The sequence below is a fragment of the Dromiciops gliroides genome, chromosome 4, assembly GCF_019393635.1.
Source record: "Dromiciops gliroides isolate mDroGli1 chromosome 4, mDroGli1.pri, whole genome shotgun sequence".
In the NCBI taxonomy this organism is placed as follows: domain Eukaryota; kingdom Metazoa; phylum Chordata; class Mammalia; order Microbiotheria; family Microbiotheriidae; genus Dromiciops; species Dromiciops gliroides.
The window spans coordinates 339,850,020-339,870,208 of record NC_057864.1 but is presented as its reverse complement, the minus strand read 5'-3'; the positions used below and the strand labels follow the sequence as shown (position 1 = coordinate 339,870,208).

Genomic DNA, 20,189 nt, shown 5'->3' with positions numbered 1-20,189 from the left:
GATTCAGGCTGGCTCTAGTGTTCGGCTTGGGGTTATAGAAAAAGCCTCCCACTCTACCCTCCTGCCCCCTCCAGTAAAAAAGGAAGAGCCGGAGGTGCAGATAATAACTCTTTATTGTTTTATTTTGATTCGGACTGGACAGAGGTACGTAGAAGGGAAGAGGTGGAGCTCACCTCCACAGCTTCAGGCTGAACCTCTTTTGCCATTTCCATGGCCAGTTCTATCTCCGCCTGGGCCTCATACAAGGCCTTACTTTCATGGAGAGATGTAAGATAGAGCCCACCTGACCCCAGAAGCACTATTGCTCCAAGGATCATGAAGAGGGCCTCAGCCACCCAGGGTATTTCTTCAAACAACATCGCCCCCACTCCCAGAAACAACAGCAGCAGCCCCAGGCTAAACAGGTGACCAGTAGAGTAAACCCACTGGCGGGCTCCAGCCAGGCCCAGCCCCATCTCTGTCCAGGCCTCATGCAGCACGCCCATCAACGATGCCTGTGCTTCCGCATCTGAAATAAGGTGAATACGATGAGTGAGCCGTACAAGGAGGGAGAGGTAGAGAGGGAGCTCTTGGGTCTGGAGATGGGTCCCAGTGGCAGTGCTCGACTCAAAAGGGACAGGAGTGACTCACCACGTGCTGGGTTGCGCTTCTGCTCGCTGACAGCAGGCCTTATGGCCAGCGTGGCCATCAGGGCCTCATGATCAGAAAGGGGAATGCTTCGGCCAGTCGTATCATTAGGGCCACTGCCTGTGGTGGTTGTGAGGGTTTCACAAGTGATGCGGAACCCAGAAGTAGCCTAGAAAATCAAGAGCCACAGAGAAACTGCTCAGAGTCCCCCAGCAAAGCCATGCACTTGCAAGGTAGTGCCCCTTCAGACCCACAACAACAGACAGGCAATCTGAAGGGTGCTGAGAAATCTGGGGGTGATGGGGCCCTGGAGAATGCTGGCAGCCGAAAGGGAGGCCTGACCTTGAAGAGGATGTAGTCAATGCGGACCCCTCTGGGAAAGTGCTCCATCTCACGAGGGTTGACAAAGCAGTTCTTGGGCACCATGGTGCTGCCATCCTCACAGCCCTAGAGAAAGAGTGTATTCAATGTGATGCTCATGGAGTAGGGGTGTAGCTGGCTCAGGATGGGGAAGAATGATTAGGAAAAGAATTTGGAATCCAGCAGAGTGAAAAATCAGGACAAAGTACTGACCTGGAAGTCTTGGGTCTCCACGTAGCAATCATCCAGGCCTATCCACTCCTTTATGAGACGGTAGCCTATGTCTCCCGGGTGTGAGTTGAGGTCCCCACACAACAGAACCATGTCGGCCCTTCTGGAAGTATGACTAGGAGAACCCAAGCATGGTGAGAAGTAGGAACTTCTTTCCACTTCTCTTCCCTACAGCTCAGAGCCCCCAGACATGCTTCAGCCTTCTCAGGTTCTAGACTCAGACAACCCTGCAGTACGTGGGTGGGAGCTTAAGAGGGTCCACTAATTAGCACTCCCTGGGGCTACCCATCCCCCCAACTCAGGGTGCAAGTAAGCCCATTAGCCCAACCCCCTCTATGCTCCACCCTTGCTTCCCCTATCCTGCTCAGTCCAAGTACCACAGCTCACACACTGGATGAACTGAGCCAGTTCCCAGGCCTGGGCCACACGATGGGCAAGGTAGTAGTCATGTTCTCGATTGTACTCAGCGTGGAGCTGAGGGTCAGAGAAAAAGAGAGAGAGAGAGAGACCATGTCTAGCTCTTCTATGTCCTCTTGGGAGAGTAGGAAATACAGGAAAATATGTGGCTAGCACCCTTCTCCCCACAAGCTTTCCAAGAAACCCGTAGGATGGCCTCCTCCCCAGGAGGTTCTGTCACTGAACCTGCTACATGAGAGCAGGAGCCACTCACTTCATTTCATTATTGGCCTTGCCCTGCCTTGCTCTGGGCTTGTTACTCACATGAGTCACGTAGACATTGACGAGGATCCCACAGATCTCCAGGACCAGCATGCCAACAGCTTTCCCACAGAACCAGTCTCCATGATGTATCTGGAGGAAGGAGGAGGAGAAAAAAGGGCAATCTGAAATGCAGTGTCGCTCCCTGCCCAATATTCCACTTCATCCCAGAACCAGTCCCATTTTCCCCAAAATGACACAAGCTGAGAGCAGGGAATTAGGGTTAGATCTGGAACCTGTTAGCCATGGATAGATTTCCTAGGGCCTGTCCCTATGACTTCAGAGTTCCTGCTCTGGGGTTCCTTACCATAGAGATAATTAAGTCTCATTTTGTAAAGTAAAGAACTCCAGGCAAAAGAAGGATCACACAGATAGTAAGGGAAGCACTCACATCTGAACCCAGGTTTTGTAACTGAGTCTCCATCCAGCACCCCCTCCATTATACCACTTTTACTCCTTATTAAACTTTCCTCTGAGGTCCCATGGATCCCTGATTAAATTGCCCCTTCCTTCTACTGATACTGCCCATAATTACTTCTTTCTAGTGGCATTTTCAAATGATACACCTGGACTCTCTAGACCAAGGATTTCGGTCCATTCTTCCAATCCCAAGTTCACTCTCAGCCAACCAGGAGTGGCATAGTGGGGCTTGTGGTGTTCTCTCCATAGTTAGATGTAATCAATTAACTAGATAATCAACTTTTATCCCTTCCTACCAAGTAACAAGAAAATACCAAAAAAAAAATGTAAGAACAGTTCCCATAATTTAAAAATTAGGCTAATTAAATCCAGGACATAGTCACTTTCCTTCTCTGCCCCCCCTTCCCACTTCCCTACTCCCCCCTTCCTGGCCCCTCCCCCCCAAAATTTAAGACATCCTATTCTATATATCCCATTATCCCCTGCAGGGGGAACAAAATATGGGGTAGAAGCAATATAAGGGGCTTGCCCAGGGCCATAAAAACCATCTTAGCTGCCTTCCAAACGCCAAACTTGGGAAGAGTGGGAGGGAAAGGTGCAGGTGCAGTGATCAAAGAGGCTTACCTTGTAGGGATAGCCATTGAGGCTGTAGGTATGCTGGAATATTTCCTGGATTGGATGTTTGGAGAAGACACAGAGGCCACTTCCAATGAATCCGCTGAAAGCCAGATTCTGCTCAGTGACCAGGGAAAAGGGGCCCCGCCCCCATTTCCACCCCCTTCTCCCTCTAGTATTAGAATATATTGTGCCGCCACATCCCCTGGACAAAGCTCAAGGCCATGCATGATCTGTGCTTGGGGATGGAAGGAAGACAGAAGTAGTGATAAGAGGAGCATCTAGGTGGCACAGTGGATAGAGCACCGGCCCTGGATTCAGGAGCACCTGAGTTCAAATCCAGCCTCAGACACTTAACACTTACTAGCTGTGTGACTCTGGGCAAGTCACTTAACCCCAATTGCCTCACCCAAAAAAAAAAAAAAAAGTGGTGATAAGGCCTGATAGGATAGCAGAGATGAGCCAGAGCAGAGAACAGTTTCCCTCCACTTTCTGCCACACCAAGTTGTGAAGATGAGAGAAAAGGGGCAGGAAGCAGAGGGTGGACTTGGGAGGTCCATGGGGGCCTCTCACCTTCGGAAATAGTGGGCCCAAGTGTAGTTGGGCAGCAGTTTCTGTCTCAGAGACTCAAAGTCCCGTTCACTCCACACCTGAGGATGACAGTATGATGGTTGCAGTAACACAGATGGCCACAGTTTTCCCCAGGCCCTCAGGTTCCCTTCAACCACTTCACACTCCTACCTCCTGCAAGAGGGCCAGGTCAAAGTTTTTCTGGTTGAGTAAGTCCCCCAGGTGCTGCACCCTAACCTGACGATGCTTGCTCATGTAGGGGATAGCCCTGGGAAAGATAAGAACATGTTTGTGAATTTGGGGCTTTTAATCTTTTTCTCCTGTGCAGTGGTCCATTTTCCCCAAAATGATACAAGCCAAAAGCAGGGTATTAGGATTAGATCTGGGGCCTGGAGTCTGTGGATAATTTCAGAAGGTCTCTGAACTTGGATGGAAGGAAAAAACCCAAACTTTTTATCTTTATTTTCACTAATCTAACTGAAATTTTAGGTATTCAATTATTTGATATTATAAAAGGATCAGAATTTAAGAATACCTCCAAAGGACCAAGCTTCATCAATGGCTCTAGTACAATTTTTTTTAACCACAAGGCAAAAAAAAAAATTTTTAAAGAGTGGGGTGAAAATTTTTTTTTCAAAGTAAAATTATAATTTATTGCATTAATTGATCTGCTTAGTCCTTCTCATCCAAGACGGGAGTCCCTAAGTTTCACCAGTCTGTCAAAAAAGTCCAATGTATAAAGATCAAATGAGATTATATCTAAGGAGCTTTGCAACCTTAAAGCACTACATAAATGCTACCTGCTGTTATTATTACCAAAGCCAAGCACCCCTGTTTGAGGTCCTCTCCTTGGTAATGGGAGGGGGGTGTGTGTGGAGACAGGACGTCATCCTTGAAAGACAGAGAAAGCCCCACCTCCCCCCACTCATCCAGGTTTTTGCACTACGCAGAGACAAAGGATATCCATCAGTCAGGTCCCCCCTCTTTCTTTTGTGCCCCCCTTCCATCCAGGCTTTTTCATTGTGCCCACATCCCACCACTACCCCCCCCCCAGCCAGGTTTTTGCACCTCGGAAGGCATAATGAATATACATCTCTTCCTGTGCCCTCCCACCTAACTCCCCCCACCCCAATCCAGGCTTTGGTACCATGCAGAAGCAATGGATATACATGTCAGGTATACATCTTTGCCCCCTATCTCCCCCCATTCAGGATTTTGCGCCAAGCAGAGACAAAGGACCTACATCTTATCAGGTCTTCCTATGTACCCCACCCCACCAGGCTTTTGTATTGCAGAGACAAAGGATTTGCATCTGTCAGGTCCTCCCCCCCCCCAATCCAGGCTTTTGCACAGAGCAAAGACAAAGGATTTACATCTGTCAAATCCTCCTATTCCACATTACCCCCCCCCCCCAACACACCCTCCCCATCCAGGCTTTCCACAGAGACAAAGGATATACATCTGTCAGGTCTTCCTATGCACCCCGCCCCCCCCATCCAGGCTTTTGCACCTCAAAGTGACAAGGGATTTACATCTGTCAGGTCTTCCTATGCACCCCGCCCCCCTCATGCAGGCTTCTGCACCCCGAAGAGTCAAAGAACATACATCTGTCAGATCTTCCTATACCCCCCTTTCCATCCAGGCTTTTCCACCTCGAAGAAACAAAGGATTTACATCGGACAGGTCTTTTTGTGTGCCCCCCCCCGCACCCCCCCCCGCCTATTAAGGCTATACATCGGGCAGGTCTACCTATGGCTGCCCCACCCCCCTCCCCCCACCCCTTCCAGACTTTTGCACCCAGCAGAGACAAAGGCTTTCCATCCGTCAGGTTTTCCTCCTCGGTTCCCCCCTCCCCCCAATCCAGGCTTTTGCACCTCGTAGAGGCAAAGACAAAGGGCATCTATCCCCTTCCCCGGGTCCCTCACCAGCAGTTGAGGTTGAAGACCTTCAGGCGCACGGAGGAGCCAGACTCGGACTCCATGGTTGGCAGGACTGAGTGCCCAGGACCCAGGACCTTCGCTGCCTCGATCTCCCTGGACCTCCCTTCGGACGGACACTTCCTTCGCTGGAGGAGCCGGCCAAGCCTGCGGAGGAGGGCGAAGGAGGGAGTAGGATACAGGTGCCCCACCCCCCACCCGCACGGCTCCCTGCGGGACCCTGCCCGCCCTCCCCCACCCACCTCCCTCTAAAGACTGAAATGCTCCCTCCCCAGCCTGATCTCCTCCGAGGAGCGACCTCTGGCAGCTCCTAGACGAGCACGGGGGCAGGGGGGGCGACAGGAGAGAACCCCTTTCTGCCGGAGCCCTCGAGCCTCCTTCCTCGTCTGCACCGCACCCGGTGCCTTGTCGGGGCCGCGCCGAGTTGCCGCAGACTTGGGGAGGGGGGGGCGTGGAGGAGACGTCGGCGCGCGCGCAGGGGGCGCCCCCAGCCCAGCCCCTGAGAGGGAGGAACCGAGCGCGCGCGCCCCGGGTTCCCCCCGCCCCCACTCTGCGCTCTCGCTCCCCCGAATTCTCCTTCCTCCCCCCCCCCCCGCCACGGGGGCGCGCGCCGCCCTCTCGGCCCCGCCCCCTCGCCTCCCCTCATTACCTAGGCAACCGTCTATCGAACCTTCTCTCCCCGCACGCTCTCGTGGAAGGGAGTGCGGGTCTCAGCTAAGCCGGGCGAGGAAACCGATCCGCGGCGGTCAGGCCGGAAGGGAGCCTGGCAGAGCAAAATGGGAAGTCGGCGGTGTGAATAAACGCCCCTTGGAGACCTTCCTAAGTGTCATGTGAGGGTGCGTGGGCGGGGCGCCTCAGACCACTGAGGGGTGGGATGGGAGCGTCTGAAAAGAACTCACAATCTGCCTCCCCTCCGGGGCTGCCCCCTCCCTCCGAGGGGAGGGGGGGGCTCCTCCGGGCGCTGCGGTTACCATGGGGACGGCCCTCTGTTTGGTCTCTCGGCCTAGAGAGCGAGAGAGGCGAGCTCCGGGCCCTGGGGAGCCAGGCGAGGGCACGAGACAGGGAGGGGTGTCATGGACAGCCGCCCCCCCTGCCAGCTCTCGGCCCCCTTTCCCTGCCCCAGTTTGAAGAAGCCACCAGATGTAGTACTCCAGCTGAAGGTGGTGGGGCTGTTCAAGGGTGTCCCATTTCAGATCGCGAAGTGCACAGCGGAGGTAAAAGACACCAGGCACTGGCGGGGGGTGGGGGGGTACCTGTAGCTGGGGGGGCCTGAGGAAGGAGGTGCAAGGGGCAGAGCGCCTGCGATCCGAACCCCAACTTCCAGATCCACAAAACTAGGGAACCCGGGGCTAGGAGTGACCTCAAGGGAACATCCCATACCCGGAGCAGAATGATAGCAACCTGGCACTTGGACCATCAATTTTTCTTTTAGGATAAAAATTAATGCTTAAGATAAGAGTAGTCTTGGAGAGCCACCCGAGCAGCTTTAATCCTTCGGAATGATTAAATAACATATTAACAGCAACAACAATAATAAAAGCCTAATAATATAATAGTGTTTCTATAGCATCTACAGACGTGCCAGGCACTGTGCTAAGCGCTTTATAAATATCTCATTTTGATGGGGAGGGGGGCTAGGGTGCTGTTATTAAAAGCTATGAAGTTGGGAAATGTTTGCTGTGAAGACATCCAGAGCAAAAACTGCTTCTGAATCAGAAATTGCCATTTTGCAGAGGAGAGAAACAGAGGCCCATCACCTCCCAGGTCCCAGTTTCCTCGTGTGTAAAATGGATTTGGACTTGAGGGTCATTGTCCTGTATATATTTTGAAGCTGAAGCTTAAATACTTTGGCCACATACTGAGAAAACAGAACTCCTTCGAAAAATACCGGATGTTGGGAAAGATTAAAGACAAAAGGAAAAGGGGCAGGCAGAGGATGAGATGGATAGATGGTGTAATGGAAACAACAGGCATGAACTTGGACAGACTGAGAGATGGTGGAGGATAAAAGGGCCTTCGAGCCATGGTCCATGGAGTCAAGAAGAATCTGACACAACCAAACAACAACATTCTGTATATATTGTTTAGATATGGTTGCTTGTGTTTGATTGTGAGTTTCTTGAGGGCAGGGACTGGTTTTGCCTTTCTATGTATCCCTAGCACTTAGCTTAGTTCCTGGTACACAGTAGGTGCTTAATAAAATGATTGTTAACTTGACTAAAGCCCCTTCCAGCTCTAACATTGTGGTGTTATTATGACCCTCTCACTGGACACAGGTAACAAATGCCAACTGATATTTCCTTCCCCTACTCCACACTGGAGGAGTGTTTGAGGAAAGGATAGGAGCCAGGATTTGAAATTCAAAGAGCAGCAGATTTCTTGGGGATGTGGGGAGATTTTCTGGCTCACTCTTTACCTTCATCCTTCGGTGGTTCACAGTGTCCTTAGTAAAGAACCGGGAGTAGCCAATGTGCCAAGCAAACAGCCTCAGGCTTTCGTCAGCTGTGGAAGCAGTGACCTGCTAGCTCCTGTCTTGTTAAGAATCATAGAATGTTTGAGTAACTGAGTGTGCTGGTAAATGTTTAACTACCAGCTCTACAAGAAAAAAAGTCATATGCACAACACCCTTAAAAGTTTAACCTGAATTATTAACATTTTCTCCATAATTTTCTTAAATCTAGACAATTAACAATAAATTAAGCCCCAATTTGTAGCTTTTGAGGCATAAAAATGTTCACAGTGCAAGTTTTATCATCACTACCCCAGCTAGTCTGAGCAGACTCCTGCTTTTTGGAACTAGAGCATTCAGGAGGCAGTCAGTTGTTGATCAGCAAATATTTATTAAGCACCTACTATGTGCTAGGAACTATGCTAATCTATGGGGATACAAAAAGAGGCAAAAGACAGTCCCTGTCCTCAATTAATTTACAATCTAATGGGAGAGACAACATAAAACATACACAAAGCAAGCTATAGACAGGATAAATGGGAGATAACACAGGGAAAGCACTAGAATTAAGAGGGGTTGGGGAAGGTTTCCTGTAGAAACTGGGATTTTAGTAGGGACTCAGTGGAAGCCAGTGAAGTCAATACTTGGAATGGAAGAAAGAGGATGTTCCAGGCATGGGAAACAGCCAGAGAGAATGCCAGGAGCAGAGAGATAAAGGGTCTTTTTCATGAAACATGAATCTAATAGTATGTGTTGGGCTGTGTAATATTCTAGAGAATCTTTAATTTGGAGTCAGAAGATCCAAGTTCAAATCCTACCCAGATACTGCTACTTTGTGTGACCTTAGGCAAGTCACTTAATTTCTGGGGAAAGGGAAGATTTGAACTAAACCTCTCCTTTCCAGCTAAATTTAACTATAGTGATCTCTATAATCATTCATTTTACAGATGAAGAAACGAAAGTGGGATTACAACATTCCTTCACCACCACTACTATTGGCAGTCTAGTTCTTTTTTCTCTAGTTAAAAGGAATTGAAGTAGGGGTATTAAGGATCAAAGAAGATGAGAATGGTAGTGGATTGGGTTTAGTTTTAAACCAGACCCGTTTTCCAAAAAATTGAAAAAGAGAAATGTTAAAGGTAAACTATTCATGTAGAAATACTTAGCTTTCTGTCTCCCAAATAGTTCCTTAAAACTGACTTGGGGAGCAATTTTATGTGAAGAAATCTATGTCAATCACTGCTTCTGAATCAAACATTAATATTTTAGCAAACACTTTTACTGAAACAAAAAACAAAATCAATTAAAATAAGCTGTTTTTGAGACAAAGCACATTTTCACTGATGAGGACAGAAGAAAATAAAGAGAAAGACAATTAAGAAATAAAACTCTCTTGGATCCAAAATTCAAAAGCAAAATGTAAGGCTAGCACTGCCCCAAATTTGAATAGATTACTGGGATCTGTTATTAGAAAGGTATTTGATGTATGGCAGAATACAAAGCAAGCCCAAGGTTCAATCAGGTCTTTAAAACCTGTCCATCCTTATATCATAGAGGTAACAGATTTTAATTAGCCTGTGGAACCTCAAAGGGTTGCTGTGGGGACCCAAATATGTCAAGTGCTTTGGCTATGTCTGCTGTGCATTATGTTACATTACGTAGTCTCAGGTTCCACCTACTTTTGACTTTGTTCAAATTCCTGTCTTTGTGGTACATAGAGGGGAGTGGGAGATGCATATTTGAAAACAGACCAAATCTGGCAAAGTTACTGTTTTCAGACGTTTGTGAAAATAATAAAAATGAAGCATCAGAAGGAGCAGTAAATAAACCATATCAAGTTGCATTGAATAGACATTCAGTTCAAATATTTATTAAGCACCTGTGTGCAGAGCACTGTCCTAGGGAGGAGACAAGACATACAGTCAATAGACATCTCTCAAGCACTTCCTACTTGCAAAGCTGTGGTGGGCTAAGGCCTACAGATACAAAGAAAGGCAAAAAAACAGTTCCTCCCTTCAAAGAGCTCATAATCTAATGGGGGAGACAAGATAGAAATAAGTAGGAGGTAAATACTCAAAAGACTTCAGGTAAATGCCAGAGGGAAGTGACTAGCAGTGTGAGGAAAAGGAAATCCCAGTGGGTGGGATTTGAGATGAGTTTTAAAGGCAGGAAAAATGCTCCCAATTGCTAATGATCAGATTAAGCAACTCTGGGCTTCTACCTCATAAGCCATCACGTTGGCAAAGTTGACAAAAAAAGAAAATGGCAAATGTCAGAGGGACTTAAAGAAAATAAGGCCGTTGATATTGGTGGAGCTGTGAATTGGTCCAGGTGTTCTGGAAAGCACTTGACAACAATGCCCACCAAAAGGTTGCTAAATTGTGCTTGCCCTGATAACCCTACTAGGCCTATCTATATGTCAAAGGACCTATATAACAGCTAGTTTTAAGTTTGGAAACTGCTTTATGTTTATTCTTTGGTCCTCACGACAATCCTATAAAGTATTATCCCCATTTACAGATGAAGAAACTGGGACTCACAGAGGTTAAACGACATGTCCATGATCACAAAGCTAGCAGTTGAGGGAGGATTTTCCTAACTCCAAGTCCATCGCTCCATCCCCTTCGTCATCTTAACTGCTTTTGTACAAGATTTATAGGAGCTCTTTTTCTAAAATGTAGTGGAAAAGGACTGGAAAATAAAGGATGAATGTTATAAAATACTATTGCAATGTACGAAATGTCAAAAGGATAGTTTTGGAAAAACCTGAGAAACTTTTATGAAATGATATAGAGTGAAGGAGCAAAGAGGCAAGAGAGCAATTTGTCCAATCACACCTATTTTGAAAGACTGTAGAGGGCAGCTAGGTGGTGCAGTGGATAAAGCACTGGCCCTGGATTCAGGAGGACCTGAGTTCAAATTCAACCTCAGACACTTGACACTTACTAGCTGTGTGACCCTGGGCAAGTCACTTAACCCTCATTGCCCCACCAAAAAAAAAAAAAAAGGGAAAAAAAGGTACAACTAGAAAGACTATATCTGATTAGTGCAGTGGGACCAATGGCAAAGCCAGCGAGGGACTTAACATATAGCATGAGATACATTTTTTAATAGGCCAATGCAGGTATTTGTTTTGAGTGACATGGAATTAATTTATAGACTGTTGTGGGATAATACATTTCTTATATTGTTGTGTATCACAGTTATAAGTGCATTAGAGGGGTGCAAACCAAAGTGATATGTGAAGCCCAGGGCAAGATTGTTATGAAGGGGTGTATGTGGATGTGTGAATGGGGTGGATCAAAGGCTGTATCACAAGAAGAATCATACGAAAAGGACTTCCTCCTTCCACTCTTTAGAGAGATGACTAATAAGCCTAGGACAAAAAGAAGAAAGACTTTTTTTCCCCACGGCAATGAGGGTTAAGTGACTTGCCCAGGGTCACACAGCTAGTAAGTGTCAAGTATCTGAGGTCGGATTTGAACTCAGATCCTCCTGAATCCAGGGCCAATGCTTTATTCACTGCATCATCTAGCTGCCCCTGAAAAAGACTTTTAAAGGAAGTATGATAATTCACCGGTGAAGAGGGTTGAAGGAAGACATTACAGGCATAGGAAATAAGCTTGAACAAAGTCATGCATGTGGAAAAGTATGGGGTATATTTAGGGTACACTTGGGCTGCAATGTAGAGAACATCGGAGGGAAGTAATATCAGATAAGTCCAGAGGGTAATGAGACAAGGCCAGCTCATTGAGGGCCTCCAGTGCCAAGAAGAAGCATTTGAGTGGGTGGTATCCAGTGGCTAATAGGGAGCTGTTGAAGATTGTTTGACCAAAGTGTCCTGATCAAATAAATGTATGAGGTGCATTAGCCTGGTGTGTTTATAAAGGATATGGGGGCGGAGGGAGAGGGTTGGGAAGGAGAATGCAAGTGAGGAGTAGAATCATAGATTTAGAGCTCTAAGGGACCTTAACCCATCTAGTCCAACCCCCTATTTTACACTGAAAGAAACTGAGTCCCAAGATTAAGTGACTTAACTAGGATCACAAGGGTAATAAATGAAAGAGATAGGATTTGAACCAAAGTCCTCCTGTTTCCACTGTAGAAAATTGCCTTTCTTTGATATGAAGCCTATGCTGATCCCCAGCTGCTGGTGCCTTTTCCTCAGTTAATTGGAAATGACATTTATTTTGTGTATATTTGGGATATATGTGTGTATATATATATATATATATATTTATATATGTATGTATGTATGTGTGTGTAGATATAGATATAGATATATCCCCAGATAGAATGAATGCTGTTTCATTTTGTCTTTCCCAGCACAGTGCCTGGCACGTAATAGGTGCTTAATAAACGCACGTTGATTATTAGGAGACTGTTTTAATAATCCATGTGTAAGAGCCTGCACTATAGAGGTGACCAGGGAAATAGAGGAGAGGGACTAGATGTAAGCTATGCAGTGGCCACCAAATCAGTACCACTTGATAAGAGATTGAATGTGAGAAGTGAGGGTGGAGCCAAAGAGACCACCAAAATTTTGGAAATGTGAAACTGCAAGAGAAAATAAAGGGAAGAGCAAAGGTTTTAGGGAGAAATTCAGTACAATCCACACTAAGTTCCTTTCATGCTATCTGTGCAAGTGAGGGAGTAGTAGAGAGCTGGTCTCCAAGTCAGGAAGACCTTGGTCCTAGTCCTCCCACCCAACCCTAGCTGTGGGGCTCTGGACAAGTCATTTAACAGCTTAATGCCTTAGGCCTCTATTTTGCCTGAAAGTTGCAGAATAGTGGTCAAGTTGCATTGGTAGAGGAAGTTTCTTCATTAGAAGTTTTCTGCACTAATGAAATCATGGTTCTAGGACCCCTGCATTCCTCCCCCCCCCACCCAAAATGTGCAAGATACTGAACATATGAGAAAACTACAAGTCACTGCCTTCAAGGTGCTTACGTTCTACTGAGAGAAATAACATGTATGTATATAAGTAAATGCAAAGTGATTTGAGGAGGAAGAGGCATTACTTTACTGGGGTATGAGGGGAGATTTCACAGAGGAAGAAGCACATGAGTGGAAGGAAGCCTGGAAGGAAGATGAAACAGCTTTAAGTACCTTCTAGTCACTGGGGAGTGGCTTATGCAGAAGTATGGTGTTGGATGGACTATATGTCTGAAGAACAGATAGTAGTAATTATGGTCTAGTTTTGTTTAAATGTATTGTATACAAAGGGTGGTAGTATGAAATAACAACTGGGAAGGTAGGTGGGAGGTATATTGTAGAAAGCCTTAAATACTAGGCCAAGGAAATTAAATTTTATCCTAAAGGCAATAGGGAGCCATTGATGGTTTTATAGCAGCAGTAGCACAGTGATACATATGGTCAGACTTGTGGCTTAGTAAGATTATTTTGGCAGCTATCTGATAGATGAATTAGAAAAGGAAGAGAATAGGGACAGCTAGGTGGCACAATGGATAGAGCACCGGCCCTGGAGTCAGGAGGACCTGAGTTCAAATCCAGCCTCAGACACTTTACACTTACTAGCTGTGTGACCCTGGGCAAGTCACTTAACCCCAATTGCCTCACCCAAAAAAAAAGAAAGAAAGAAAGAAAAGGAAGAGAATGGAAGCAGTAAGACCAATTAGGAGGTTCTTATAATAGTCTACAGCCCAAGCTAGGGTGGTGGCCATGTAAGTAGTGAGGAGATGAATGGATGAGATGGTAAGGCAGAATTAACAAGATTTGTCAACCAATTGGATATGAGGTATGAGGGAGAGGTAAGGATCAATGACCAAAATTATGACCTGCCTGACTGGGGAAGATGCTAATGCCCTCCACAGATGGGGAAGTCTCAAAGAAGGGTGATTTAGGGGAAAAGATGATACGTAGAGTTTGAGATGATAGTGGAATAATCTAAGTGAAAGCGTCCAGCAGGAAATTGGTGATTTACTTTTGGTGTTCAGGAGAGAAATTAAGGTTGGACATACAGATTTGTGAATCATCTATGTGGAGGTCATTGAACCCCTAGGAACTGTTGAGATCACCAAGAAGAAGCCACAGAAGACCATGAGATTCAGCAATTAAGAGATCAACTTAGAGCTGGTCACTCTTAAGATCTCAGTCCCCAAACTTAGAACAAGGCTAGGCCAGCAGTGTTGTCCCTCTCACCCCAGAACAGGGACTCAGCTCTGGGACCATAATAGGATTAGGCCGGTAGTGCTGTTGCTCTGACCCCAAAGCTGATGGGGGACTTAGACCCCCCAGGCTCAGAACAGGTATAAGCAGGCAGCACTGTCTCTGAATCTTCTGAGCCTCCCGGCTGCCAGACAGAGGAAGTATGGCAAAAGCTACTACTAGAGTTCTTCCCATGGGCAAGTGTGCAGCTATATACCAAACTGGGTCTGTAGCCTAGCAATCACAGGAGGACAGCAATCAGACCATGCCCTGGATCTGATCATATAGGAGCCACTAAAAGTTGCAGCTCCCTGGCCTAAAATGCCCTGTGAAAGGGCAAGAACTTGTTCTTGGACCTAGGTTAGGGGAAGAAAGGAGGGGTAGAGGAGTGGATTACAGAGCATTGGTGCTGAGTGTATTCGTGTCAGAAGAGAGGGTGAGGAGCAAAAAAGGGAAAAGGTCTAAGATAATAGGATGAAGAGAAATGCATAATTAAATCATACAAGTGAATGTAATGAACTAACCCATAAAATAGAAGAGGATAGCAAAATAGAAAGTAGAATCCAAGGCTTTCTCAATTTTATTCTTTCAGAGAAATATAATCAAACAACAAAGAAATTAAGAAACTGAGTAGAATTTTAGAAAAAGTTAAATATGATAGATTTCTGGCCATTATTGAATAGGAATAAAAAAGAGTGTATGTATTTCTTAGCTATGCATCATGTTTTTACAACAATAGCAACAAAAAGACCATGTATTAGGGCATACAAACTTCTCAAATGCAGAAAAGAAGAAATACTAAACACATCCATTGCTGGCCAAAATGCAATAAAAAATTATATTCAATAACAAGCCATTGAAGAGATTATTAAACATTAACTGAAGACAAAACAACTTCATCCCAAAGAATTGGTGGATCAAAGAATAAATAATAGAAACAGCAGATAATTACATTAAGGATAATGACAACAATGAGACATGCTAAGATTTTTGCAATGTAATGAAAGCTAGGGGAAAATTTTATATCTCTGAACACTTTTATGAATGAAAGGAATAATGCATTTGCCATGCAACAAAAGAAATAGAAAGTCAACAAATTTTTTAAAATTCCAAATATTCAGCCAGTCATTAAGCATTTATTAACTGGCTACTGTGTGCTAGGTACTGTGCAAAGTACCTGGCAATATATTTGGGTTTTGGGGGGGGGGGGGGGTTTGGTGAGACAATTGGGGTTAAGTGACTTGCCCAGAGTCACACAGCTAGTAAGTATCAAGTTCTGAGGCCGAATTTGAACTCAGGTCCTCCTGAATCCAGGGCCAGTGCTCTATCCATTGTGCCACCTAGCTGTCCCCTGGCAATATATTAAAAGGCAAAAGACAGTCTCTGCTGTCAAGGAGCTCATGCTTGAAATAGAAAATCCTTTTTAAAAAAATCCTTTAAAATCAAAGAATAACCTTTTATTAATCTAATCCTTTAATTAATAAATAAAACCAAGTGCTGTTTAAAAAATAAAATAAGCCATCAGGTAATTTCATTTTTTAAAAGGAAAACCAAATTACCAGTATCAAAAATGGAAAAGTAGAATTTATTAAAAATGAAGTCAAGGAATTAAAAAACTACAGTGCTCAATTATATGCCCCAAACCCCCAACAACTTAAGTGAAATGGACAAATATTTACAAAAATACAAAGTACCCAGATTAACAGAACAAGAAATAGAACATTTAAACAATATTGTCTCAAAAAAACCCTGATAAGCCATAAATGAATTCTCAAAGTAAAAATCCAAGGAACAGATGGATTTACACATGTATTGGATCAAACATTCAAAGAACAACTCTGTTACACAAACTGTAAAAGTATTAAAGAAGAGTTCCTACCAAATTCTAAAATAAAACATTTTCTTTATACCTAAACTAGGGCAAGTGAAAACAGAAATTAAAAATATAGATTAATATGCCTAATGGACACTGATACAAAAAATTTTAAATAAAATATTATCCAAGAGGCCACAGTGATATACCACAAAGATTACACACTATGGCTGGGTTGAATTTGTACTAAGAATGCAGAGTTGGTTCAATCTGAAGAAAAGCGTAAACATAATTGGGCAGCTAAGTGATGAAATGGATAGAGTCACAGGTCTGGTGTCAGGAAGACCTGAGTTCAAATCTGGCCTCAGACATTTACTGGTTGTGTGACCCAGGGCAAATCACTTTTCCCTGTTTGCCTCAGTTTCTTTGTATGTTAAATGAGCTAGAGAAGGAAAATGGCAAACCATCCCAGTAGCTTTGCCAAGAAAATCCCAAACGGGGTCGTAAAGAGTAGGAAACAACTGAAAACATAATTCACCATGTTAATAACCACAATAAATATATGATTATATCAATAGATAATAGAAAAAGGCTTTGACCAAATATAATGTCCATTTCTGATAAACACTAGAAAACATAAATAAATGATCCTTCTTTAACATGATAAATAATAGTATACATCCAAAACCAAAAGCTAGCATATGCAATGGGGATAAACTAGAGTCCTTTCCAGTAAGAATAGGGATAAAGGGAAGATGTCTGTTGTTGCCATCACTGCATCATATAGTACTAGAAAGTCTAGCAATAGCAAGAAGACAAGAAAAAGAAATTAAGGAAATAAGCATAGGCAAAAAAGAAATTAAAATCCTGTTTTGCAGATTCTATGGCTGTGTATACTTAGAAAACCTGAGAGACTCAACCTAAAAATTAATGGAAACAATAACTTCAACAAAGTTGTAGGATATAAAATAAATCTCCAGGAGTCATCACCATTTCTGTATATCACCAACAAAGCCCAGCAGGAAAAGATAGAAAGTACATTATTCTATTAAAGTAACTATATGAAGTATAAAATAAATTTGTCAGAGAGAACAAAAGGTCATATTGTAAGATCCTTGAGGGTTAAGGACTGTCTTCTGTCTCCCTCTTTATCCCCGTGCTCAGCACAGTGCTTTGGCACATGGTAAGAACATAATGTTAATTGACTGATTCAAGGAAAATAATGAAAAAATATTGTGAAAGAAAGAGGCCTGGTAGCACCGTATCTCAAACTATACTATAGCAGTAACCATCAGAATGTTTGGTACAAGTTTAAAAAAATAGAGAAGTTGATCAGTGGAATAGACTATGTACATGACACACAGAAGGGAATAGACCTGGTAGCCTAGTGTTCTGTAAACCCCAAGATCATAGTGAACATTTTACAAAAACTGCCAAGAAAAATGTATAGCAGATTGGCAGAAATTAAGTTCATAGAAATACCTTTCACCATATACCAAGATAAGTTCCAAATAGATATAGGACCCTATGAAAGGTTATGTTGATTCAGTGACCCATTGTTCCCGTTTGTCAGTCAGTGTTGGGGGAGGCGACACCAAGTCTGCAGTTTTTGCTTTACCTTCTCTTTGCCACCTTGGGGGGGGGGGGGAACTGAGATGCAAGGACCCAATCTCCTTTGCTGACTGAACTGGTTTGTTTTTTTTCTCATTATGGAAATTACCAATAAAAGATAGCCCCACCTTGAAGCCATCTCTGATCTCTGGTGATCTGCCCATCAAGGGGTTGCTACCTTGATGTACTTACAATTAACTATTTTAAGTTCTCTTTGTCCTGAGTTTTGCTTCCTTAATCAGGATAAAAGCCCAAAGAATTAGCTAGATACAGAAATTTGCATCATAAACAAATGAGAGAAACAAGGAAGTGATTATCTTTAAAAGCTATGGATAGAGGAAGAGCTTATGATAAAGGAGATCATAGTTTTTAATATATATGGCAAAATTTTTTCCACAAATGAATCCAATGAAACTAATGTGAGAATGGAAAGACTAAACTGAGGAAAACCGTTTTTCTGTAACTGTCTCTGATAAAGACCTCATTTCTAAGATATCTAAGGAACTGATTCAAATTTAAAAGAGTAAGAGCCATTCCCCAATTTATGATATTAACAGGCTATTCTTAGTGGAAGAAATCAAGCTGTTTGTAGCCATATTTAAAAAATGGTCCAAATCACTAATGACTTGAGAAATGCAAATGAAAGCAGCAGTTCTATCTCAGCCCCATCAAAATGGCAAAGTTGACAAAAAAAGAAAAATGACAAGTGTCATGGAGAGACTATCTGAAAACAGGCATATTGATGAACATGTGAGTGGAGCTTGAGATGGTACAGCAATTTTTAGAAAGCAACTTTATGCTTCAAATATGAATTATGCCTCAAAAGTTACTAACTACACATATCCTTTGATACAACAATACCAATGAGTCTTATACCCCAAAGTGATCAAAGAAAAGGTAAAAAATCCTATAGATAAAACAATTTATAGCAAATCTTTCTGTAGTGGTAGAGAACTGAAAATGAAAGGAGTGTCAATCCATTGGAGAACAAACAGATAAACAAAATGGTATATGAATGATACCATCGTCCTATAAATAGTGAAGAGTTTTAGAGAAAGACTCCTTATGATCCCCAGTGAAATGAGCAGAGAACAATTAGTACCATAAAGTCAGCACTGTAAAAACAAAGAACTTAGAAAGACTTAAGATTTCTGTTTAACAAAATGACCAGCCATAATTCCAGAGGACTGATAAAGAATGCTACCTATCTTCAGGTAGTAGTAGGTGGATGAATTTGCAGAATGAGTCAACCTTTTTGGACATGACCAATATAGATATTTGTTTTCCTTAACTATGAATATTTGTTACAAGGGTTTTTGTTTTGCTTCACTTTTCCCATGGTAGGGAGGTGAGGTAGAAGAGAGGGGGGAAATGCTTGATAATTTGGGGTGGGAGGAGCCAGAAGGAGTTCAGAAATGCACGGTTTGATTAAATGGCCCAAGGCTAAATGTGACAAACTAGCTCTTACTCTGCTTTCCAGCTGGTTTATTTCATTTAAATAGGGAGTACAGCAGGACCAAACAGCAAGAGTTGCTATGTGCCTGAAGCTTCTGCATTCAGCCACTTTCAGATTGAGGTCAATATACAGCCAAGCTTGGACACATGCCATCCCACTTATCTCACTTTTTCTTTCTCTTGTTTATGACAAATACTCTCTTCATTCATTCCAAGCCCCCACAAGACAAAAGTCATTTCTCCTGTACAGCTTCTGAAGGTTACTCCCACTCTGATGCCAACTCACAAACTACTAAACATTCAGCATAAATGCCTTCTCTCATTATACCCCCAGGCACTTTCCAACATCCAAAAGCAACCAACTCCAGCCTCATTGCTACCTCCTGACACTCTTGAATCATCCCAAGAGATAGCAAGCAGTCAGCTTTGTACCCATAAGTTTCAGGCACATAGCAACTCCTTTGCTGTTTGGTCCCAAATCATTTGCAATGCCTGATCTTTGCCAATGGACTATACCTCCGACTGAAGTTCTGAGTTTAAGCAGAGAGGAGTCAGCTTCTGCTGAACCTGGCTCATGTCTATATGTAGGATTCCCTCTGGGAATATTAGAGTCTAGGTCTCCATAGAAAAGAAAAGGTCGGGGGTCAAGTTATCGCAACATCAAATATAGGACAGGTTTAATTTAACCTGAAAAAACAGGTTACCCACAGGGAAAAAACACAACAACAACTCATATATAAACCCATAAATGATTTTAAAAAACCTTCCCTTCCTTTTCATGTGGGTTTCTGTCTTCCCCAGAGACCTGGAAGAATTCATTGCTGATACTACTAACTCTCTACATCTTCATATTTGCTAGAGAACCAAGCAGCCTGCCCCTCCAAGTCTCCTTAAGTCCTCCTAGAGCTCTTTTAAAAGGTTAATGGATCAACTAGCCTGAGATCCATTAATCATCATAAGCAGTGTGCTGTAAATTGAGGCAAATTGTATCCAAGAAAAAACCAAGAATTAGCCACCTTATTTAAGAGATATCATGGGTGTTAGAATAAAGCTTATCTGTAGGGCAATAAAGACTTTCTATTTTGTTAAACAATTATTCAAAACCAAATGTGTAAACCGAGATGGACAATACCTTAATTCATCAAGACACTCAACTTCCTTGAATCCCTTCCTTTATCAATAAGGTGGAAATAATACTTATGGTACCTAATGGGTT

The 20,189-nt window shown here is 43.6% G+C and overlaps 2 protein-coding genes across 5 annotated transcripts in view; one reads left to right on the top strand and one right to left on the bottom strand.

Moving 5' to 3' along the window:
- Positions 1 to 95: 95 nt before the first annotated feature.
- On the bottom strand, positions 96 to 6,265 carry SMPD2 (sphingomyelin phosphodiesterase 2). Its single transcript, XM_044003565.1, has 11 exons — positions 6,127 to 6,265; positions 5,466 to 5,624; positions 3,712 to 3,808; positions 3,544 to 3,620; positions 2,980 to 3,073; positions 1,939 to 2,028; positions 1,610 to 1,692; positions 1,201 to 1,333; positions 970 to 1,074; positions 631 to 796; positions 96 to 508 (listed from the first exon to the last, which is right to left on the bottom strand). The coding sequence occupies exons 2-11, from the start codon at positions 5,519 to 5,521 to the stop codon at positions 120 to 122; spliced, it is 1,290 nt and encodes a 429-aa protein (XP_043859500.1). The 5' UTR covers positions 5,522 to 5,624; positions 6,127 to 6,265; the 3' UTR covers positions 96 to 119.
- Positions 6,266 to 6,421: 156 nt separating this feature from the next.
- The window catches only part of PPIL6 (peptidylprolyl isomerase like 6), a 53,337-nt gene continuing 39,569 nt past the window's right edge, over positions 6,422 to 20,189 (top strand). For all 4 annotated transcript variants that reach the window (XM_044003568.1, XM_044003570.1, XM_044003566.1 and 1 more), the window contains exon 1: positions 6,422 to 6,691. In XM_044003568.1, the coding sequence (XP_043859503.1) occupies positions 6,551 to 6,691 (141 nt within the window). In that variant the 5' untranslated portion in view covers positions 6,422 to 6,550. The remainder of the gene's footprint in view (positions 6,692 to 20,189) is intronic.